This window comes from Meriones unguiculatus, chromosome 7 (genome assembly GCF_030254825.1).
Source record: "Meriones unguiculatus strain TT.TT164.6M chromosome 7, Bangor_MerUng_6.1, whole genome shotgun sequence".
NCBI lineage: Eukaryota > Metazoa > Chordata > Mammalia > Rodentia > Muridae > Meriones > Meriones unguiculatus.
In genome coordinates this window covers 1,881,293-1,905,401 of record NC_083355.1, presented here as the reverse complement: position 1 = coordinate 1,905,401, position 24,109 = coordinate 1,881,293, and the positions used below count along the sequence as shown (strand labels likewise).

The 24,109-nt window shown below is 50.7% G+C and overlaps 1 protein-coding gene across 4 annotated transcripts in view; it reads right to left on the bottom strand.

Moving 5' to 3' along the window:
• Ccdc57 (coiled-coil domain containing 57) overlaps window positions 1-24,109 on the bottom strand; it is a 108,836-nt gene that overhangs the window by 18,755 nt on the left and 65,972 nt on the right. For 2 of the 4 annotated variants that reach the window (XM_060386225.1, XM_021637431.2), the window contains exons 16-18: window positions 15,284-15,402; window positions 9,932-10,063; window positions 9,240-9,456 (exon numbers count right to left, since the gene is read on the bottom strand). In XM_060386225.1, the coding sequence (XP_060242208.1) occupies window positions 9,240-9,456; window positions 9,932-10,063; window positions 15,284-15,402 (468 nt within the window). Of the gene's footprint in view, window positions 1-843; window positions 6,084-9,239; window positions 9,457-9,931; window positions 10,064-15,283; window positions 15,403-23,326; window positions 23,580-24,109 lie in introns of those variants that run through there. The other 2 variants (XM_060386226.1, XM_060386227.1) reach the window with 2 other exon arrangements.

Below are 24,109 nucleotides of genomic sequence, written 5' to 3'. Positions count from 1 at the left end.
GTCTACAGAGCTAAGCTACACAGAGAAACCCAACAACAAAGGAAAGAAAGAAAGAAAGAAAAAAAGAAAGAAAGAAAAAGAAAGAAAGAAAGAGAAGGAAAGAAGAAAGGAAGAAAGAAAGAAAGAAAGAAAGAAAGAAAGAAAGAAGGAAAGAAAGAAAGAAAGAAGGAAGGAAGGAAGGAAGGAAGGAAAGAAAGAAAGAAAGAAAGAAAGAAAGAAAGAAAGAAGGAAAGAAGAATTGTTCTGTAGTTGGGTGGTGGTGGCACAACCTTTGATCTAAACACTAGGGTTGCAGAGGCAGGTGGATCGCTCAGCTCCGGGTGACCTGGTCTGTGGATCTGAGTTCTAGGACAGCCAGGGCTACAGAGGGAAATCCTGCCAAACAGGTTTCAAAGCGAACGTTTTTTTTAAAGGAAAAAAAAACCAAAAAACAAATGTTTCCAGCTTCCCTAGAAACAGAAGCGTTGGCTCCAAGGAGCCAGGGAGGGGCCACTGTGGGTGTGCCCAAGGCCTAGCCCACTGGCCACTTCCTGCCTGCCCCTCCCTCGCCCCACCCTCCTTCCCTGCTGGAGACACTCAGACCAGGAGTACTCTCCTGAGGTGGAGGGCTGGCCATTCGAGCCTGCGACAGTGAGCCTCCACAAGCAGGCCATCAGACAAGGGCTGGTTGTTCAGTCCTTTCTTTTCCCTCTGGATCTTCAGATAAGGGCGGCCTGCAGGACAGTGCGATCACTGTCAGATGGCACAGAAGCTGTTACATAAGTGGGATTTAAGAAATGACTTTCAACTACAGCACGTTTTACCTTAACATTTTAAACACCAACCCTTTTTTTTTTATTTATTTTATTTTATTTTATTTTCTTGCTTTTTGACTGGGCTCCAGTATGTGGCCAGGCTGGCCCTGAATTCATAATGACCCTCTTCCCTCTGCCTCTCAGAGCTGGGGCTTAAGGCTTGTGCCATGAGGGTTTTTAACAGAAAAAACAAACCAGTCACTGCACTGTGCTACCTTGCGCCTTCAGCTTGGTGGGAGAAGCTGGCAGACGGGAGGAGCCCAGACTGATCGGAGGAGCTGGGTTAGTCCGGACTGGTAGCCTCCCTGCCTCCTCAGGTGCTTCCACCTGGGACCCTGTGGCCCTTGGACAACCTCAGCCCTCCTGCTAACCCGCCCCTTCCAGGCAGCTCTGGTTAGGTCTGTGCAGGCCAGGAGCACTGAGCAGTTATTTGGTAACTGGGATCTGGCCTCAGTTGCCACCTGAAAATGGGCTCATTGTACCTGGGACTTTGTCTTGTACACCTCAAACCAAGAACCTGAAGGGTGCTCTGGAGATGCAGTCCCCGCTTCCCGAGGGGGTAGCCCTTCAGCCCGGCCCTGGCCTCCCAGCACCGCCCCTTTCCTAGGTAGAGGGCCCCTTTCTAGACTGCCCTAAGTCTCCAGCTTCCCCCGTCCTCGGTGAAAAGGTCACAAATCCATATTAAACCCAACCAAGAAATGTCTACAGCTTCAAAGCTGCAGATAAGGGGCTGGGTGTGGTGGCACACACCTTCAATCTCAGCACTCCGGAAGCAGAGGCAGATTTTGGTACCTTCAAGGCCAGCCTGAACTACCCAGTGCATGGTTCTGGGAGAGTCAGTGCTATAAAGTCACACCCTGACTCAAAAACACCCAAACAAACAGCGACAAACTGAACCAACCACTTAAGCAAAACAAGTAAATTAAGGAGCTGGAGGCAGCAGAATCAAAAGTTCAAAATCATTTTAAACTACTTAGCGTCCGAGACAAGCCTGAGCTACAGGAAACCCTGTTTCCAAAACAAAACCAACCAACCAACCAACCAAACAAACAAATAAACAAACAAAAACCCCAAGCCCCCCAAATAATTGTAAATTAAAACCAGCAAAGAAGTGTCAGTTCCATCTGAGACTGCGCAGGCCCGGGGTGCCGCAGTGGGGCAGAGAGCAGCCCTCCACCGGCAGCCAGCGGCAGGCACGCGGCCAGGCTCTTTTACAACAATTTGGTAACACTTCAAACTCCCCACACCTTTGACCTAGCTATTTCCCTTCTAGATAATTGTCCAACCGTGGGCTCCCACAAGGACAAGGGCCCTGCAGCACCACACGCAGTGTGGAGGATGACACACGGGAGACGCTGGGACAGACCAAGCCAGGCAGGGCAGCGGGGCCCGGGCAGGATCTGCCAGCCCCGCACACCTTCAGACGCGGCAGGAGAGCAGCTGCTGAGGGCTGCCTGCTGTTGGAAGGAAAAGGGCCACGTGTTTAGAGACCCAGTGCCCCTGGCCCTGGCAGCTGGGTAGGTGGAAGGGAACTCACTGGCCAGTGGGTGGATTGGAGGCAGGAGAGACTGTTTTTCAACTCGGGGTGACAGAAGGCATAGCCAGGTTGCCACTGGAGCCCCTTTCCTCCAGAGACCCAGTAGGTTCTCTGACACCGCTGCCACTTGCGAAGCTGGGACAGACACTAGGAAGGCTGGACTCTCCTAAGTCCTGGAAAAGACACCAATGCTTGCACTCCAACAAGGCAGCTGAGGTCTACCTTGGGACTGAGCTTTGGACACAGGTCTTGTGGATGAGGCCCTGAAGCCCTGCCTGGCTTCTGCAGAGGTGTCTGGAGCAGCTGTTTGGAGCGGCCTTTGCTGGGCTGGAAGGAGCCTCCCGTCAGGTCTCTGATTACTTTTGGCGCTGAGGACCACCCAGGGCCCCAGAGATGCTGCTCATGGACAGTGCCCGAAGCGCTGCCAGGGTCCCAAGCCCCCCTCTCCAGCTGGAGGCCCTCTCTGCTCGGGCTGGTCCCGTCCCCGGGGCCCGTGCCTGTGTGTGTGGCTACAGACGGCCCTAGCGCCTTGCACACGGGCGGTGCGTCTCTACCGCTGAGCTACGCCCAGCCTTGCATCATATGTCTTAATGCTTAATGTGTAGAAGGCTACGGCAGGCTGATGGCCTCTTCCCCAGGCGTTTCACTGCTGTGGAACTTGAAAATCCACTTGTTTGGCTTCGAGAGAAAGTCTGTCCACATTTCAGTTAGGATTACACTAAAGGTTTCTTCACTCTGGAGAAAACCGCTGCCCTGATCATATTTAATACTTTCATCTAGGAAGTACTTGTATTTTTAAAGCCTTACTTTTTTTTTTTTTTCCTTCCCAGAACAGGGTCTTCTGGGTACCCAGTCTGTCTTGATAGGCTTTCTTCTCCTGAGCCAGGCTCCAGTGCTGGAATTACAGGTGTGCACCACTGTAGGGGCAAGCCTTAGTCTGGGGCCTGTGGGGTGGGGGAGGAATGAGAGCTTTCTGGATGTTAGGCTAGGGCTTCACCCTGGAGCTGTGGCCCATGCTTTGCAGTGTCCCTATCAGCCATCACTTTTACTTCCTGAAATTCTTTCTAGCCCCACCCCACCAGGCTGCAGACATCCATCTCTCCTTTATCCTGCACACGGGTAGTCCATTATCCAAGACAAAGCCTCCAGTGTCCCCACCCCTAGGGACATTCCTGAAGAGGTGGAAGGGACTCAAGATAAATAAGAGAAAGAGAAAGAGGCTGATGCCCGGGGCGGCAGAGTGAAGCTGGGTAGGATTCACTTGTTGGCTGTGCTGAGGGTAGGAGGCAGGTGCTAGGGAGATGGGCGGGGTGAGGGATGCCCTTAGGTGGGAGGGGTCTCAGGAGGGGGCAAGCCTCCTGGTGTCTGCAGGTGGGTGCTGGGCCCTCGGGCTATCCAGTAACTCAGGGAGCAGAAGAATGGGGCCCAGGCCCTGGGCCAGCACTACTCAGAAAGACTTGAGGCTTTTGCAAGAATGAAGGTGAGAGAGGAAGCCTGGCTTGCAGGTGGGTAGGTGTGTGTCGTGGGGTAGAAATCAGGGGTTGGGGGGCGCTATCTCAGGTGTCAATTTGTACGACCCAGACCCCAGGAAGCTGTCCAGAGCTGGTCGTGGGGCTGAGGCCTTGCCCCGACCCTGGCAGAACCTGGGCAGGAAACCATAGAAGCCACTGAAGGCCCTGGGGGTTGGGGTGAGACAGCGCTGGCTCCCACCTCGAACCTGGAGGTGTGAAGCAGGCAGTCCCAGCCGCCAGCAGCCAGCCTCCGGCCTGATCCTCCTACCTCACCTCCTGAAGGCTGGGATAAGACGGCCGTGGCCCCAGCCGCGCAGCAGTTCTCCATGTCCTTCAACATGGACATCGGTGCACGTCGGGCCCTGTGCGGCTTCAGCAGCACTGTTAGGCGTCCAGGACCATGCAGCGGTCAGTGTGTGCTCACAGTGCGCTGAAGTGCAAACACCTCAAAAACAACCCTGAAGAAGGTCCACCGAGTTTCTGAAGTGAGGCCCGCAGGCTGGGGACTGGTCCTACCCAAGCCTGCTAACACGGCGAGGTCAGCCACCCCTTCACCAGAGACCTCATCTCCCAAGGTAGCACTGTGTCCAGAAATTAGCTTCACAAGCCACTCCAGTACTGGTCTAGAGAGAAAGCTCAGTTACACACGCCCAAGCCTCCAGGACGCCAGGCCTGCACCAGGAGAGGTAAATAAACCACTAGACTGCACAGATGATGCCCAGCTTCTCTCAACAAAATCCTTTGTTGGGTGAACCATGAAGACAGAAGTCTTTGCTGTTTTTAGTTTTTCGAGCCAGGGTTTCTCTGTGTAGCCTTGGCTGTCCTGGAACTCACTGTGTAGGCCAGGCTGGCCTCGAACTCACTTTTTTTTGTTAAACTTACTTTTATTACGAAATAGCTGCTAAAGTTATCAGCCACATTCCACACTCAGGCTGGGGGATGGCAGCTGTTTCTTCCCCATCTTCCCCACAGAGCTCCAAGTGGCGGGCAGGCTGCCTAGGGCACAGGTGTGAGCGGCCCCCTGGGCAAGTGGGGGTGGCCGGGACAGCCACGGAAAGCAGGTGTGTGGGCTCTAGGGATGCATCCCCTTACTGACAAAAGTGAATCTGTGGGAGAAGGGGACAGGCTTTGTGACTCACGGGACCTCCCAGTCACCATGGGAAGAGGACAGTGTGGACCTCACGGGGCCAGCCAGAGGCCGCATCCTCCTACTGGCCCTGCAGGTTGGTGCAAGCTTGTGTTCTGGCCCGTGTGTGTGTGTGGGGGGGGGGGGACACGGAGCCTGTGGCAGGACATGGCCAGTGCTGGTCCCGGTGGCTGATCTGACATGGAGCTGCATCACACTTGCTGTGAAGCTCTGCTCCACGCACCTTCACCAGGAGCCTGTGACTTGCAGCTGCAAGCGTCTCGCCCGCCAAGTGCCACCATCACGCTCTCAGCCCATGCTCCCCGGAAACCTTTGGTTACGTGTGCTGCTTCTGCTGTCTCCCCAGCTGCCAGCCAGGTGCTCCCAGGCTGCACGCGGACAGCATGCGGACAGCATGTGGACAGCATGTGGACAGCAGCTCCAACTCTCACTCTGACCCAGGCCCAGCTCTCCTGCTGTTGGACACAGGTCCTGCCTGGCAGAGGTGCCCGCAGCTACTGTTCAAGAGTCAGAGTGGAAAGTCTGAGACTGGGGAAGGCGTGTCAGCATTGGCAGCCAGTCTGCCCTCTGCTCCAGTCACTGTCCTGAACTGGGAGTAGTTGGCTGTCCTGCCCAAGGTCACCGCAAGGTTGGCATCGCACCCTCACCTCCTCCGTCCCCTTGCCCACCTCGCCCACCTGCTCACGGCAAGCTCCTGCTGCTAGCCCCTGCTCCACCTCTCACTGGGCTGTGGCTCCTGATTGTTGCTTCCTGAGAGTCCATCCCACTCTCTGGGAAACCATTCAGCCAGGAGACTAACCCCACTGAGAGCACTCTGAAAGCCACCAGTGATCTGTTCTAGAGGCAGAACAGGGGGACATGTTTGTGATCCTAGCACTGGGAGGGCAGAGGCGGGAGGGCTGTGGCCAGGTTCAGGCTAGCCAGGGCTACATAGCAAGACGCCAAAATCTAATCAAAAAGTGTCCCTTCTCAATGTGATGTGTGTTTGGGCTCCTCTTTGCTTCTGCGGGGCTGACACTTCCTCACTTTTTAAAGCAAGCAGGGTGTAGATCCTGTAGTTCCTGTAATCCCAGCACTTGGGAGGCACAGGTTCACTGCAAAAGCAAGGCCAGGCAGAAATATGCAGACAGACCCAGTCTCAAAAAACCAAAACTAACAACAAAAACATCAAACACACGTGATCTACATAGTTGAACAATGAAAATAATTTAAGGTCTGTCCGTCCAGCTTAAGGAACAGAATGTCACTCCCGCTTACTTCTGCAAAGAAGTTTGGCTCTCACTGGCTGTGCCTGCTGCCTGTCTGGACTCTGCGCTGCTCTCCTGCCTTCGAGGCCGAGAGGCGCAGCTGAGGACCGATGGATGAGTGATGGATGATGGGATGTATTTGGCTAACTCTGAGCTCTTTCTGATGAGGGGCAGCGGGTGGTGACACTGCTCCGGCCTCTGCGTCACTGTGCACACCTCCACCCTCTTCCTGGCCTGTGCTGCTGCGACAGAGCTTCCAAGGTCAGGAGGATGGCGCTGGGCTGCAGAGACGGCTCTGCAGTGCGCAGTGAGCATCTCCCAGCCTCCTCTGCCATCCGAGGCCTCCTTGAGAACCTGCTGCTCTGTCACTTCCTGGGTGTGGGTTTCTTTGTTCTGTGTGTGGTTTGCTGGGCTCTCTGAGACCAAGTAGGGATATTTTCTAACAATTCTAGGAGTTCCTGCCTTCCGCTCCCAGGCCCGCCCTCTATCTGCCCTTCTTTTTCTCCTCTGTCCTGGGATGGCACCTGCGCCTGGCACCTGTGGCCTGTGAGCTGCTTCCCAGCCCATCAGGTTCTGCTTGAAGCTTCCTTAGATTTGCTTTCCTGCTATCTCATTCTTTGCTTTGTTTCTTGAAATGAGTTTCACTGTGTAGCCCAGGCTGTCCTGGGACTCATCCTGTAGACCAGGCTGGCCTTGAATTCACAGAGATCCACCTGCCTATGCAGTGCTGGAATGAAAGGCTTACCCTTCCCCCTGCCCCCTGTGGCTGGGTTGTTAGAGTGAGTGCCTAGCATGTGGGAAGCCCCGGGTTTGATTCTCAGCACTGCCTAAGCCACAGGTGGTGGTACGTACATATGACCTCAGCACTCAGGAGTTGGAGGCAAGATTAGAAATTCAAGGTCATCCTTAGCTACGTGGGGAATCTGAGAACAGCTCTCTCTAGAGACATTGTCTTAAAAAGAAGAGTACCAATGTGGTGGCACACCTTTAATCCCAGCACCCAGGGAGGCAGAGGCAGGTGAATTACTGTGAGTTCAAGGCCAGCCTGGTCTACAAAGCAAGTCCAGGACAGTCAAGACTACACAGAGAAACCCTGTCCTGAAAAACCAAAAAAAAAAAAAAAAAAAAAAGAAAAAAGAAAAAGCTGAACTCAGTGAGTAAAGGTATTTAAGGTACTGGCCACTAAGCCTGACGACCTGAGTTCAATCCTTGGGACTTGGTGAAAGAACTGAGTCAATTCCTGAACGCTGTTCTCTGCCCAGCACACACATGCGCAAAGCTGCTGGGGATATTGCTTAGTGGTAGAGCCTCTGCCGGACTCGCTCCAGGCCTGGGTCCCCAGACAAAGACAAAAAGGTATTGTGCTTCCAACTTTGCCAGACACAATCTGAGTGATGTCCACAGACCACAGGTTCTTCCACCCCTAACTATACTGAGGGAGCACACACACGTACATAAGATGCACATACTAAACACGCACATATGCGTGTATGTGCATACACATACATGTAGTTTGAATGTGAAGGTCCTCCACCAGGCTCACATGTCTTACGGCTTGGTCCCCGCTGGGACTGTTTGGAAAGGAGCAGGGGTGCGGCCTTGTGGGCAGGCTTTGAGGTGCCCACTGCCTCCTGGTTAGTCCCCACTGCCAGAGGATGTAGCTATGGCTGCGGCTGCGCACCACGCCTGCCGCCACGCTCCCACCGTGATGAGCGTGGACGCTAAGCCGCTAGAACCGTAAGCCCAAGTTAAAGGCTTTCATTTATGAGCTGACTTAGCACAGTGTTTGCCGTAACAGTGGGAGAATAGCTGAGACAGGGGTGGGTGTGGGTGTGTGTGTGGGTGTGTGTGTGGTTTAACAGATTGCTATTTTATTTTTGATACACGGCTTCTCTGTGTAGCCCTGATCCATCCTGGAACTCAGTCCGTAGACCAGGCTGGCCTTAAAGTCAGAGCTCCAGCTGCTCCTGCCTCCCGAGCGCTGGGATTCAAGGTGTGCACCGCCAACAGTAACGGGTGCTGCAACAGTAATGCAGCAGTAATTTTTTTTTTTTTTTTTTGAGAAAGCAAACTCCTTTGGAAATTTCTGCTATTACAATTTCTATTACTATTACTTCCTCCTCCTTCTCTGAGACAGGGCAGTGCTTGTGTGTTGGTGGCCTGACAGATGTGCCCAGGGAAGTACTGGATTTCTGGACTCTTGTCTCAGGGGTGTGTGTCGTGCTCACCTCAGAACTAAGTTAGCGTAGAGCAGTGCTAAAGCACATGTCCACGGGTGCTCGCCATCCTCTTACTGGTAATGGCAAAGGGCTAGAAATGGCCTGGAGGCAGCTGTGGGCGAACACGCCAGGACGCAGCCACACAGCACAGCGGACGGTGCCCGAGAGAAGGACCCAGTCAGGCCCACAGCACAGACACCAGGGTCCTGTGCCACGTTCAGTGTCTCTGGCTGCGCGAGTTTTTATTTTTATCTTTTGACACAGGGTCTCTGTGTGTAGCCCTGGCTGTCCTGGAGCTCACTATATAAACCAGGCTGGCCTTGAATTCACTGAGTTCTGGATTAGAGGTGTGCCCTCCCATGCCAGGCCTTGTTTGTTCTGTCTGGCTTTGATTTGAAATCAGTTTTTCTTCCTCTACCCTTCCTTGGTGGCATCTCAGACAGTCCCCAAAAGCGGGCCCTGTGGAGAGTTTCCCAATATCTCACTGCAACCATCACTGGCTCTTCTAGAGAGGCAGGCCATCCACCCTGCTTCCACCTTGTGGAGAAGCAGACCTCATGCTGACGGCTCTGAGGGCCAGTGATGCGGTGTGTGCGGGTCTGATCTGCAGGGCTCTATGACAGACGGCCCGGGACACTCCGGCGTGTGCAGGAGCTCAGGCGCACAGTCCCAGGAGAGCAAAAGGGCGGAAAGAAGGCAACAACCAACCCCTTCACTTCAGAATGGTGCAGCCACACTGCCCCGCTCCCTCTGTGGGGAGCAATCAGGCAGGCAGGTCTCCTACCTGAGGCAGAGCCACCCTGGGAGGGCACGCCTGGAAGGCTGGATCCCAGGTCTAGCGGCCTCCAAGCGTCCTGCAGGGAACTGCTGGCCAATGACGATGAGGCGTGGGTACGGCACCCGCTTTCCTTAGGGACTGTCTGCGCCTGCGGTGCCCTTGGGGGCCTGTTCTCCTTCTGATCAGCTGACTTCCAAGTCTCTGCAGGAGCTCTGTGGGGCTTCTGTAGAGGTAAGGGAAGAGTCATCTATGATAGCTGCCCGCCGCCAGCCTTGGGGTGCTGTAGCTCTCCTTGCTGCGCCCATCAGGGTAGGGGACAGTTCTCAAGAAGGGATGGACTCCTGGAGAGCAACCGGGTGCTCTGGGCACAGAACCCCAGCAGTGCTGACGGACATCACCAGGCTCACCTGAGTGTCAGAAGCCCAAGTGAGTCCGGAATAGAGGTGTGGGGACAGGGCCCTGAAGCTGCAGCTCCCACCAGGGTGAGGCCACTCTGAGGTACACCAGGTGTCCTGGCGTCTGCTCCCCCACCTGCCCCAGGACTCTAAGATGAAGCACCGATAGCAACTCCATGATGGCATCGGAGCATGTGACCTCTGTAAGGCTCCCACGTGTTTATGCTCCCAGTTTCCATCCTCAAGAGCGTGTGGTCACCCCCGGCGCCCCCAGAGACCACAGCACCCAGCACCTGGCGGTACCTGAGCAGGCCTTGATGCTGTGCCTGCCTTGCGGCCTCGTGGGGAATTGTTTTTGCTGACCGCTTCGGCTGAGTGGGGTTGATTTTTCTGTGCATATTCAGAAACACATTTTCTCTCGGTGTGCCTGGGGTCCTGTCATGAAAAGTCAAGAGAAATTCAGGAACTGATATCATTGGTACACAAGCTTTCTGACAACATTACAAGAAACATTCCCCAAATCCCGGGACTCTCTTCATCTGGTGTCAGCCTTTGAAGGAACGACCTGCTTGTTTTACTACACAGAACTAATTCATCCATCTTCCTCCAGTTGGCCAAGGTGCTTCTCGAGACCTTCTGGGGAAGAAAGCCCTGAATTCCAAGCAGAAATCTCTTCCCCAAGAGCAGGGTGGTCCTGAATGACACTGGCTTAGGTAGAGCCCAGCCCAAGATGGCGCCTCTGGTCCCTCATTGGGCCTCTCTGCCCACCATACCATCTGAATGATTGTTTCTACCCATGCTCCACAGAAAAGTCAATGGAAAAGGAGGGGGCGGGTATCAAAGAACCACGTAAGGGACATGAAGGGAAACATGAAAAAGAAGACCAGCAGGGCTTGTGCCAAACACAGTGGGTATGACAGGGCGCAGCCCCTCTGCAGTCCTCCAGTGGTCATGAGCCCACCATGCCCACTGCCCCCAGCTCTCTTCCCCGTTTTTACCCATTTGCTTTATTCTTAAGCATGGGTAATTCATTTGTGTATGTTCTATGTGAGTTCTTGGTTTGGTCGTTTTTTAAAATACTTTATTTAATTTTACTTTATGTGCATTGGTGTAAGGGTGTCAGGTGCCCTGGAAACAGAGGGACACATGGTTGTGAGCTGCCATGTGGGTGCTGGGAACTGAACTTGAGTCCTCTGGAAGAGCAGCCAGTGCTCTTAGCCACTGAGCCATCTCCCTAGCACCGTTGTTTTCTTTTTCTTCCTTTTAAGACAGAGCGTCACCGTCACCGTATCCCCAAGTTAGTCTGAAACTCTCCACCCTCTTGCCGCATTCATCTCCAGGGCTTTTTCTTCTGGAGTTTAAGTTATTTCAGGAGCTGTAATAACTGTGGTAGTTTTGATGTGTGGAAAAAATCAGTTTAATATTTATTACTCTGGGAAGCAGTTGTACAACAGCAATTGATAGTAGGCTTGCTCACTTGACATGGGGAAGATTTCTTCTGACCAAACACATTTGAGAAGGGGGAACTACGATTAATACAAGTGGCTGAAAATTCCCGACTGCTTAGAGAAAATTCCTGACTGCCCCAAGACCAAAGAGCAGCTCCCACAGGTCAGGAGCAGCACTTCCATGAGCACACGCCTGTGGCAGCCCGTGGGGGAGGTGGTGGAGCGCTCCCACAGCGAGCGAGGCTCCAAATGGGGCCTCCTTTCTGGGCTCTCTTCCTTCTCAATTCTCCTTCCCACTTTCCCTCAAGGAAGACGGCTGCTGGGAAACCTGGGCTTGCCCTGCTTCCTCTGGCCAATCCTGCTCAGTTTCCTCTCAGACCAAACAGCTGACCTCTGGCTCCAGCTGTTCCCTCAGGCCTGTCTCCTGGGTGGCCTTGCCCTGTCCCTGACTCAGTTCTTCCCTTTGCTCGTTGTGTGTGGCCTGAAGCTGGCCCGGGTGTGAATGGAGAAGAAATGCCTCCAGCTTGCCCCTGGCAGCCCCTGGCCCCTCTTCCCCATGCAGCTGCACAGCCTAAGCTTGATGTTCTTTGCTGGTGTCCCTGATGTTCATTTTCCACACTTGAGCTCTGACCCCAACCCCACCATACCTCACAGCCTCAGTGGCTCTCACTAGTGATGGCTCAAAGCCTGCTGCTCCCCGCTGACTGGGAGTAAATTTAGCCCTTGCATCATCCCTGGGCAAACACATCTCTATATGGCTTTCTTTTAACTTATTTTAAGTAAACTTTTGGTTTGGTTTTGTTTTTTAAGACAGGGTTTCTCCGAGCTCACAGTGACCCGCCTCTTCTGCCTCCCTGAGTGCTGGGATTACAGTCGTGTGCCACTGCACCCAACTTCTTGTAACTTATTTGAAGTACACTCAAAAGACAAGTTCCTGTGGGAGAATGTATTTGCAGTTATTCAATAAATATGAATCAGTATTGAGGTTCCAAAAGTAATTTTCATAGCCTTAAAAGAGCTGATCACTTGTAGCTTAAAATCTACATTCAGCTGGTCCAGAGACCTGCTGCACTTTAGGAGCCCAGGCAGGGCTGCCAGCCTCTGCCTCAAAAGTCCAGGAACCCCAGCCACGTACATGCACGGCTCCAAGGCACAGGTGTGCTGTGTTCATCAGGCCGTGGTGGAAAGCTGTGGAAGAACAAAGCAGTGTGAGCAGCCATGGCATCCCAGGAGTGGCGGAAGTCTAATCAGGTCAAAGGAATAAAATGGCTGGAGCTGACATTTTAATGTTGCGGGATGAAACCAGGACCTCATGCGTACTACACATGTGTTCTACCACCGAGCCACACCCCAGTCCTTGACCACAGCTGCCACGCCTGGCTATAACAAGTTTAGGTGGTGGCACTTGCCTTTAATACCAGCACTCGAGGTGAAGGCAGACAGATATCCATGAGGCCTGTCTACATTGTTTCGGGCCCTTCAGAGCTACAGAGAAATTGTATCTAAAAAATTGCTACATACACACATATGTGTTATATATAAAGTATGTACATATTTTAGACAGGCTTTTAGACAGGGTCTCTGTGTCGCCCTGGCTGTCCTAGAACTCCCTCTGTAGCCCAGGCTGGCCTCGAGCTCACAGAGCTCCGCCTGCCTCTGCCTCAGGAGTGCTGGGATCACAGGCGTGCGTCACTATTGCCCAAACCAAGCTTCAGTTTCTGCTTTTCCTCCCCAGGCTGCATCACAGCACACAAAGCAAACTGACCGACATAAATTATCAGGATGGCAGTTATCGCTAAGACAGGCGGGACTACGCTGTGCTGAGGAAGGCTGAGAAAAGGTCTGGACCTTTGAGCTGGAAAAGCCATTGAGTTCTCAGAGTTTAATGAGCTGTTGTGGGAGCTTGGAAGGAAAAATACTGAGAGAGCCAGGTGTGATGGCGCACACCTTTAATCCCAGCACTGGGAGGCAGAGGCAGGCAGATCAAAGCGAGTCCAGGACAGCCAGGGCTATGCAGAGAGACCCTGTCTAGGAAAAGCAAAAGCAAAACTAAAAACAAAAACAGAAAAAGAACAGCATCATAAATGAGGTGAACTCTTCCGGGAAGTGTTTCATTAGGGCCAGCTCAGAAGCTGCGGCTCCGCAGGCCAAGGCTGCATCGGGTGAGAATCTCCCCTGGTTTTGGCAGTTTTTGAGAGCTGTGGGATCAAAGGGTCGTGGGGAACAGATGAAGCTTGGCCTGTGGGAGGCCATGGGTAAGGTGCAGCCTCAGTTGCAGTAGGAACCTCAGGCCTGAAGGGTCATGCAGAGCTGAGTTAACAGGAGGACACAGGGGTAGAGTCCCTAAAGAGGTCACTGAAGACGCAGCCTCGTTACCGTGGAGATCCCAGGATCTCATGTATGCCAGGCTGCAGGGTGGCGCCAAGGAGAGCGCAGGTGTGGATGGAGCAAGCCTGCGCCTGAGAGGAGCTCGGTGCTGCCGATGGCAGAGCTGGGCGGTGGAGCTGCCCAAGCCCTTTGGAGACCATAGGTGGTGAATGAGTCCTAGATACGGACACTGAATTATTTACACTGTTGGAGTTTGGTTTTGTTTTGATTTGATTGTAAATGCCCCAGGTTCTTCACACTTAGAGTAAAATAAGTATTTAAACTTTTTTTTTTTTTTTTACTATTTTATTTTTACAGTTGAAAGACTTTGGGTTTTTAAAAAAAGATTTTTGAACTTTTAGTGTTTAAACTTTTTGTTTTATTTTTTTTTCCCTTTTCTTTCCTTTTTTTTTTTTTTTTTGGAGTTTTGTTTTGTTTTGCTTTTTTTTTTAAGACAGGGCTTCTCTGTATAGCCCTGTATGTCCTAGAACTAGCTCTGTAGACCAGGCTGGCCTTGAACTTACAGAAATCCACCTGCCTTTGTCTCCTGAGTGCTGGGACTAAAGGCATTCACCACTCTGACATGCTAAAGCATTTGCATTTTTGTTTGTTTTGTTTTTCAAGAGACAGGGTTTCTGTGTTTATTTCCTAACAGCTATTAAAAAGAACCGAGAAGTGTGGCTTAGTGTTGATGCATCGCTATTGCTGTGTCAAGCTGATAAGGGGTGAATGGTGGCCAGTTTTTTGTCAACTTGACACACGCTAGAGTCAGGTGGCAAGAGGGACCCTGAGCTGAGAACACCCCTTCAGGCTGCCTGTCCCAGGCTGTGGGGCATCTCCTTCACAAACGGTCCATGTGGCAGGCGCTGCCCACCCCGCTACGGGTGGTGCCCCCTCGGGCGAGGGGTCCTGAGTCGTACAGGGCAGCAGGCTGGCGGCTAGAGAGATGGCTCAGCGGTTACAAGCTTGCTGCTTTTCTGGAGGACCCAGGTTTGAATCCCAGCCCCCACACGGCGGCACACCACCATCTGTAACTTTAGTTCCAGGGACAGGCACGTAATGTCTCTCCTGGCTTCCACAAGTACCGGGCATGCACACAGAGCACAGACAAACATGCAAGCAAACCACGAACACATATAAAATACAAACAAATTAAGAAAACACACAAAAAACTAGCTGAGCACGCCACGAGAAGCAAGCCAGTAAGCAGTGTGACTCCAGGACTTCTGCTTCAGCGTCTGCCTCCAGGTTCCTGCCTCGACTTCACATGGACCATGACTGGGATCTACAAGGCAATTAAGCCCTTTCCTTACCAAGTTGCTTCTGGTTCTGGTGTTTTGTCACAGGACTGGAAAGTAACCTGAGACAGATCCCCTAGAGCTCCAGTCAGTTCCAGGAGGCTGTGGGCTGCCTGGGAGACAGACAGGGGCTCTGGAGGAGCAACAAGTAGGTGGCTACTGCGGCAGCTCTCCAGTACCAGGACATTTTTATTAAAGATAGAAATTTTAAACTTCACACTGGTGAAGGCTGAAAACGTAATACCCACGTGGGCAAAGCTAGTAAAACCACATGCACATCTGTTAGTTAAACCGTGAACAGGTACAGAAGCCAGCATGGGAGGGCGCTGAGCAGGAGGACCCAGGTTCAAGCTTGCCTGGGCTACCCAGTGACTCTGTCTCCAAAACCAAGTGAAAGGCGAAGGGGCAGGCGGAGTGTGGCGCTTCTGGCGCCATGGGGCTCTTACGAGAGGCCTTCCTTGCTGCCGCCTGCAGTTGGTGTAAGGAAGACCACACTGGCGCTCAGGAAAGCCTCACACAGATTTTGTAGGTGCAGAGGTTACCTGAGCTGTTGAGTGGGGCTGCAGTTGTCCCAGAGGCGGGTGGCGTGAAGGCTTCTCGGGCACCTCGAGGGCGTCCTGGGGCTCAGAGGTGGGAGGAGGTGGGCCAGGAGGCAGGTTCCCTGGAAACAGGATCAGGAAAGGGTTGGTTCCCCATGTTCGTCACACATAAAAACAGCACACTAAGATGGGCGGTGGGGGTGGGGCACAGCTGTAATTCCAGCACTTGGGAAGCAGAGGCAGGAGTTCAAGGCCAGCCTGGTCTACTGATAGTTCCAGGGCTACAGAGAAACCCTGTTTCAAATAACTCGTGTGTGTGTGTGTGTGTGTGGCAACAGAAAACTATTTTTCAAAACCAAAGCAACCTTTACTCTAGAGACAGATTTGGGTCAGAGGTCAACTGGGAGTTGCGGAGCTCAGGGACAACCTCCCAGCCTAACACGCAGACGGCTGCATGGAGCAGCACAGGAACGAATTCACAACAGTCACTCACACCCGCTCCAGGCCAGCGATCAAAACATCTGCCTGTGCAGGACCCCCCGCCACACATGTCACACACACACACACACACACACACACACACACAAATATACACACCACACACACACACTTTGTATCGAGAATTTTGGTTTCTTTTACTTTAATTTATTTACCTTTATTTTTTTATGTGCATTGGTGTTTCGCCTGCATGTATGTTTGTGTGAGTTTTAGATCTTGGAGTTACAGACAGTTGTGAGCTGCCATGTGGGTGCTGGGATTTGAACCTGGGTTTTCTGGGAGCGCAGTCAGTACCCCTAACTGCTGAGCCATCTCTCCAGCCCTCAAATTTTGGTTTCTTTAAAAAACACAGCAATATTATATGTTTCCGTTTTACTCTCAGGTGTGTGGCACGGGGCTGCTTCATAGCAGCTCACTATGATTTGCCTCGTGCTCTAGCAGAAGCGTGATTTTGCCAGCTGCAGACCGCTTCTGGGACTGTGTGGCACTGGCAATTCTGGGGACTTTTCCAAGGATATATATAAATGCTAGGCCATAGGTAGGTTGTTGGTTGTGGTTTGTTAAGCAGTCATGTGCAGAGAAAACAGGAAAAGGAGGAGGAGGAGGAACCATTAGGTATCCTCATGTTGAAGATCCTCCTTGCCCCAGAAGCTCAGTGCCTCTACTCAGCAGGAAGTAGTCTGAAGATGCCGTCACCCCTTTCCTCTCCACCCTTTTTCTCTCTAGTGTTAGGGAGTTGAGCGGGTGGAGACAAGGGGAGGAGAGGGTGGCAGAAAGAAGAACCCCAAAGCAGCAAAGACCAGCTACAGCTGGCACTCGCACATGGGTGACCAAATGGGATGCTTTATGTCAAATGCCACACAGGGGATGAGGGAATGAATATTTTTTTCAAGCTGCCAGCGAAAAAATGTATCGACGCTGCTCCCACTGGGACATCCCCACTTTGCTCCCAGAGGGCATTTCCTCTTCTTTTCTTCCTGTATTTTGCTTCAAAAAAGGCTGGGTGAATGGCTGAGCAGCTGGAGAAACTGCCTGAGAATGGAGGAACACTGCAGAGGGGAGGACGGAGTTTCTGGGGGAGGAAAAAGGGCCAGAGAGAAGGCGGTAGGCTAGTCTAAGGAAACAGCTTGTGTCAAGAGAAAGGGTCAATCTTGAACCCAGCGCACTGCCAGAGTGGGAGGAGGGGAGGCCCGGGGTTATGACATCACCACATCTGCACTCAGACAGTCACACAGCATGTGCCTGCTAATGGCCTGTGTAACCTTATGTGTCTGGTGCCTTGTGTTGTGTTAGATTGTTAATTATTTTGCCCTTGAGGTCTGCTTGCTGTCTTTTACCACTCATGTACCCCAAAAGATGTTTGTAATCCTTGCCTCCAAAACACCCTGACTGGCTGAATAAATGCCAACACACCTGGCAGGGTAGACGTCAGGGAGGTGTGGCCAGGGGTCATGCAGGAGGTGGAGCACAGAGGAGGAGAGCAGTCACATGGGCAAGTGTTTAGGGGGTGCTGGACTTGGAGCAACGGCGTGGGGTGGAGGGCTGGGTGGTGAGCTCGGTCGCTTAGGGAGTTTCTATCTGCCCAGCCCCAGGTAGAAGAAGGCTCATCTAAAACCTATCAGGTGTCTGTCATTTATTGATTTGGTAGCAGGTTAGAGAATAATACCACCACAGTAACTACAGGCTCTAATAATAAATGTTCTTAGCCATATTTTATTTACTACAACAGATGTGGAACAAGGTTATAACAAGATAGGATGAAAAATGATAGCTTTAAGGGGTTTGAAAGAGGCCATAATTTCATATGGTATGCACTTGCCTTATGTGAAACAAATTCTACATAACTGGGCTATACAAAATAGAATTATTTCCTGTCAGGGGCTAGTCTGGTGCTATCCTATTGCTCCTCCCACCCCCCAGGCCTGCTTGCTACAAGCAGACAGTCACATACCCCAAATGACCTTGTAAACTTTGCCTCTCTGTTTAACCAATAAAAAGCCAGCACCTGGGCAAGGCAAAGGTGAGGTGGGCGGAGCTAGGACTCCTGGACTTGGAGGATGGATAGAGTCTTGAGAAGGAGACAGATGACAGGAGGAAGGAGGAAGCCACCTTGGGTTATGTGGAGAGAGAACCATGTGGACCAGCAGGAAGGACTCCAAGAATGGCATGGAAAGGAGCAATTCAGACGAAAAATACAAGCATGCATCTTGGGATTATGGATGGAAGGTAGCCCAGACAGGAAGGATAAAGCAGATGGAATGGGATGGAGGCTGGGAGATATGAGAAAGCATAGGTGGAATTATCTGCCCAGTCCAAGGTATGGATCCTAAAGCAATGATAAAATCTAACAGGGTTGTGTCTTATTGATTATGATAGCGGGATAGATAATGCCACCGTAATAATTACAGAGCTAATAACAAACATATTTGGCCTGGTATAATTTATTTCCAACAACTATTTCCCAAGACTGGAGGGGCTAGTGATACCCTTTCTAGAAGCCAGGCCACAGTTCCAGTGGTGGGGGAAGCTGTGAACAGTGAACAGTGCAACAGAGCGAGGGGAGTGAACGGTGAAAGTCAGCTGCTGAGGGAAGGGCGATACTCCAATATACACAAACAGATTCAGCCTGATGATGCTACTACAGAACAATGCTGCTTAGCAGCTTCAGAGCTTGGGACAAGGTTGAGGAACCCAGGTCCAACACATTTACAACGATTACAAAAGGCTCTGAGAAGCCTTTACTGACTTTTCACAAAGATAAGTCTCAGCTGTGAACAAAGCTATATCAGACCCTGATGCAAGGCAGGTAGAGACCTTGGTGTAGGAATACGAGACTACAGAATATAAAAAGGTTATTAGACCATTAAAGGCAAAGGCAGCACCTATAGACAAGTGGATAAGGGATACTATCCATATTGGTTCTAATGTGTACTATGCTTATATCACAGGTCAAGTTACAGCTAGAGGTCTCTGATGTCAAAATGCCCAGTGCTTCAAATATGGGAAGTACAGTCATTTGCAAAGAGCCTGTGATCAAGCCACTTAGATCACAAAATGCTTGGTGCTCCCCCCCCTTGAGATGGGGTTTCCCTGTGTAGCCTTGGCTGTCTTGGACTCACTTTTGTAGATCAGGATGGCCTCAAACTCACAGAAATCTGCTTGCCTCCCAGAGTGCTGGAATTATAGGTGTGTGCCACGGTGCCTGACTGCTTGGTGCTTTAATTGTGGGAAATTTGGTTATTTGTAACAACATTATGTACAAGGCATCTCTAAGGGCAATGGGTTTTCTAAATATACACCAGAAAGGTCTAGGCTTCCAGAGGTGTGCAGACGACGTGGCAAGGGTTGCCACTGGACCAGCGGGTGCAGGTCCAAGAGAGCTATCCAAGGCAATTTCTTGCCATTGAGAAATGGCCTTGGGGGCCTGGCTCAAATCTCCACAGCAGAAATTACGAGCCATTTCAGAGAAATGGCTAAGAGTCTCCAGGTCATAGAAAAAAAAACAAAAAAACAAAAAACAAAAAAAACCTGTGGAATTATATCAACCTATATAGTATGAGTATATGTTAACATCAGAATGGAAACCCGAGAAAGTTTTGCGTTGGGGATGCAGATTTGCTTATATTTCCACAGGAAGAGAAAAACTGTGGATACCATCAAAACTGATAAATAGCATTAGGTAGGGGAGGTGCTGGGCTACTGTGTACTCAAATGTTAACGTCCCCAGGATCTTTACAGCAAGTGCTCACGTATCCAAAATCATGTGGTAGAAATCTTTCCTCTCAAGTTACCCATGATGGGCAAATAAAGTTGTCTGCACCTGGGCTGGGCAGAAGAGAGGAAGGAGGAGCCAAGGTTCAGGGGCTTTGGGGGCTCAGAGAGAGACCAGAAGGAGGAGAGAGGATGGAGGAAGAAAGTACAGAGGTCATCATGGGTTAGCGTGAATTAAAAGCGTGTGGCAGAGAGCAGCTTGCTCTGAGGAGTGGCACGATGCAGTGAGGTTTGGGAGTAGACAGGGCAGCTTACAGGGTTAATATCCGCCCAGCCCCAGTGCAGTGAGGTTTATTAAAAATTAACAGGTTTCTGTGTCTTTATTTGTAAAATAGCAGGCTAAGGAATAACTGCCACCTTAATATGAATCAATATTAAAAATATTACAACAGAGAGGTTTCCAGAAAACCTTGGCCACTGATCTGTGAAAGTGCTTATTTCATTGAAAATGTCTTTGTTTATAATTTTCTACCACACACAGCACAATTAATGGCTTAAAACAGAAAGAGGGAAATGCAATGAAAATTCTGGAATTTTGGTTTCTTTAAAAAAAACACAGAAATAGAGCTGGGTGAGGTGGCACACACCTGTAATCCCAGCACTCTGGGAGGCAGAGGCAGGTAAATTGCTATGACTTTGAGACCAGCCTGGTCTACAAATCAAGTCTAGGACAGCCAAGGCTACACAGAGAAACCATGTCTTGAAAACAAAACAAAACAAATAAAATAATAACAACAACAGGCTGGAGAGATGGCTCAGAGGTTAAGAGCACTGGCTGCTCTTCCAGAGGTCCTGAGTTCAATTCCCAGCAACCATATGGTGTCTTACAACCATCTATAATGAAATCTGTTGCCCTCTTCTGGTGTGCAGGTGTACATGCAAAACACAACATTGTATACATAATAAATAAGTAAATCTTTAAAAAAAAAAACAACAAAAAACAAAAAAACAAAAACTAAACAAAAACCCAACCTGAGATGGCCTGAAGTGCTCTGGGACATTGTTTCTCACGTTCCCAGTGCAATGGCTCTTGGGTAGGGATAGGACTCTTGCTTTCCACTAAGTCTGGGAGACCAATCAGCCGGGGAGCCTCATCTTTAATCAGGACTGGGCAGCAACTCTGGCTTTGGCCATTCAAGGAAGTCCTCTAAGAGACTCAAGTTGTGACTCAGTCTTCCCAGTCAAGAAGTAAAATGGGATGAAGACAGGAATTCATATGCTGGGCTGAGTGGACTGGGAGGCAGTAGCAGCTCTCCCGAGTTCTCGTGGATACAACCTCTGCCCTGCTCCTCACTGCTCAGTGAAGAGCAAAATCTAAACACAGGCTCATGTCCACACCTGGGTGACAGCCATGCTTTCTGCCTGAAATGATCTAACCATGGATATTGCCAAGTGTTAAAGGACACCATTGAGCCAGAAATCAACACCCCTGGTCAACACGCAGTGCAAAAGACAAACTTCAAAGGGCAGGAAGAGGCAAGGAAAAGCCAGGAATGGAGAAGGTGCCGACACGCTGCAGCAGGTAAACCGCAGGGCAGGCTCCAGCCCGGAGGCATCAAGAGCCCTTTATTCAATTGTTCAACATCAGAAGATGGAGAGCAGAGATTCTGAAAATCTCTCCTAGATAACTCAGGTGACATGGAAACCTGAGCCCACAGGGCAACTGTCTTGAACTTCTTCGCTATCTGCTAACTGTGTCCTGTATGTCTCTGGGACATGTTTGAAGCCACATTCACATAGGAATTTACACCTGAAAACATGCAATGGTAAAGCAGGCATGGTGGCACAGGCCTTCAATCTCAGTACTGGGAAGACAGAGACAGGTGGATCCCTGAGTTCAAGGCTAGCCTGGTCTATAGAGCAAATACCAGGACAGCCAAGACTACACAAAGAAACCCTGTCTCAAAAAACAAACAAACAAACAAACAAAAAAAAAAACAAACAAAAAACAAAACCCCAAAACAAAAAACAAAACAAAATCCCAAAACAAAAACAAAAACAACAAAAATCATGCAATAACTCCACTTGAAAGAATCAAGACAAATGCTAGACATTCAATCTCGAAACCAGGAAAAGAACAATCAAATCAGCTCAAGAAAAGGAGCGAAGATGAGGTGGTAACTGACACCTAGGCCCCTAGGAACTAATCTAGTGGCTTCCAACAGCCACTTTAGAAGCTTCTAGAAAGAAAAAGAAAACACACACACACTTCTGCTACGGCGAGGAACTGAGGAAGGAATGGGAAGCAGCATTTGAAGGAATAATGGTTGGATTTTTTGCTTTTTCATGTGTGTGCATGTTATTTGTGTGTGGAAATGCAGGCCTGTGTGTACCTGTGAACCCTGAGGCCCAAGGCTGATGTCGGGCATGAAGTGTTATCTATCGTTCTTGCACCTTATTCTTTGAAGCAGCACCTGCTGGTCAAACCCAGAGGTCACTGACAGGGCCAACCTCTCTGGCTGGTTTGTTCTGGGAATCTCGGTCTCTGGCTACCTCATCCTGGGATTTGGGGACTCAAATTTCAGTCCTTGTGTTTATTCACCAACGCTTAACCACAGAGCCACCTTCCCAGTCCCTTTGGCTAAGTATTCTAGAGTATATATCACATGGACTTTTTTTGTTTTTGTTTTTTTGTTTGTTTGTTTTCCAAGGCAGATTTTCTCTGTGTAGCCTTGGCTATTCTGGATTCCCTCTGTAAACCAGGCTGGTCTCAAACTCACAGAGACCCACCTGCCCCCCTGAGTGCTGGGATTACAGGCATGTGCCACCTTGCCTTACTCTCACATGAACTTTTAGTCAGGACAAACCACACTGAGCCCCAGATGGACACAGCATACAATGGGGAGACAACAGGTCACAAGTGGCCAGTGGGCATACAACAGACCCTTCACCAATGAGCCAAGACCAGACTGCTAGCCTACTGTTTGTGAGATCACACATTTGTGATTCCAGCGTATGGGAGGCTGAGGCAGACGGGGTTTGAGTTGAGGCCAGCCTGAGCTACACAGTGAGACCCTGTGTGGAGAATAAGCATGGAGAGGCATAGCTCCAGCTCTGGCAAAGTTCTAGACTGGGTTAGACCAGGCTCCTGTCAGGCATGTGGGCACCCCAGGAAGGCTCTCTGGAAAAGAGAAAAGCCTCAGAGGATGAAGCAGAATGTCAGGTTCCCTCCAGAGGAGGCGGCTGCCTTTTGTGGAGTCTGAGGAGGCCCAGTGTGGAGGCCTGCTGCCAGGGCCCAGGAAGGTGGCAGAGCAGCAGGGCCCTGGTTCATGAGGTGAAATTTTGTGCTCAAGTGATTTCTTCCCAATTAGTGCGTTTCTGCAGCAGGATTTGGATGCACCCATCACTGTCGTTACTTAGTGTATCCGCCTGACAACTGTACACACACACACACACACACACACACACACACGCTCGAGAGCGAAACCGCAGCTGTAACCACAGGGAAAAACCAACTGTGGTCCCCAGTTACCTTCTCTTTTAGTTTTTGACTGTGGCTGGTCTTGACCTCCTGATCTTCCTGCCTGGGCCTCTTGAGTGCTGGGATCACAGGCAGCTATCCCTGCCTCCAGCAAGGTAGGTTTTCCCCAAACCTTTCAGAGATGGATCAAATTTTCACCAGCAGGGCAGGGGATGCAGCTCAGTGGAAGAGTGCTGGCCTGCAATGCACAGGCCCTGGTGTGATAGCTAGTATATAAATCAGAAGTGTAATAATACAGTTAAGCATAAGCAGGGGAAACCCTACGAAAGTGAGAGCTGTGTGAGGTAAAACAAGGAGGTGCTTTACTCATCCTGATCTTAATGGTGGGCCTGTGGTCAAAGGGGATTCTAATCCTCTGTGCAGGTCTCTTTTGGCACTTCACAGCTCATGAGGAGTGCGGAGAGGAGTGTGGAGACAGACGTTAGGCTGCTGGCAGATGAGAAGGAAGCCAGACCCCACTAACAGGCCACCGGAAGAAGAAAGAAGTCAGTGATGCCATTGTTCCATCTCTTCTAGGAGCCAGCTTGCTAATGACTGACAATGCACGGCCTGTTGGGAGGAAAAGCAGGCTGTGTGCCCACCGTGTGCCTGGAGTCTCTGTCCGAGGACTCTGGATGGGGGTGAGGGTAAGTGAGCAGTGTGCACAGGGGCAGAAAGAGCGAATGTCCACCTAACTGGAAGGCAGGGGTGCTGGCATCGCCATCAAAATGTGGGGTAGCTCCAAAACTGGATTACTCCTTTTTGTTTTCTCGTCATTTGCCTTGTGTTATTTATTTATTTGTTTTATACACATGACGGGTTTGCCTGTGTGTTTGCGCAGACACGCCTCCTGCCTGGGAAGGTTAGAAGGTGTTGGATCTCCTAGAACTAGATTTCAGGACTGTTGTCAGAGACTCAACTAAACCTGATTCTCTGCTAGAGCAACAAGTGCTCTTAAACACTGAGCCGTTGCTCCAACCCCTTGATCTAGTTTTTTATGAAAAGGTCTCACTCTGTAGCACAGGCTGGTTTTGAACTCACAATGTTTCTGCACTAGTCTGCCTTGTGCTGGATTAAAGCATTAGGTACCAGGTCTAGGA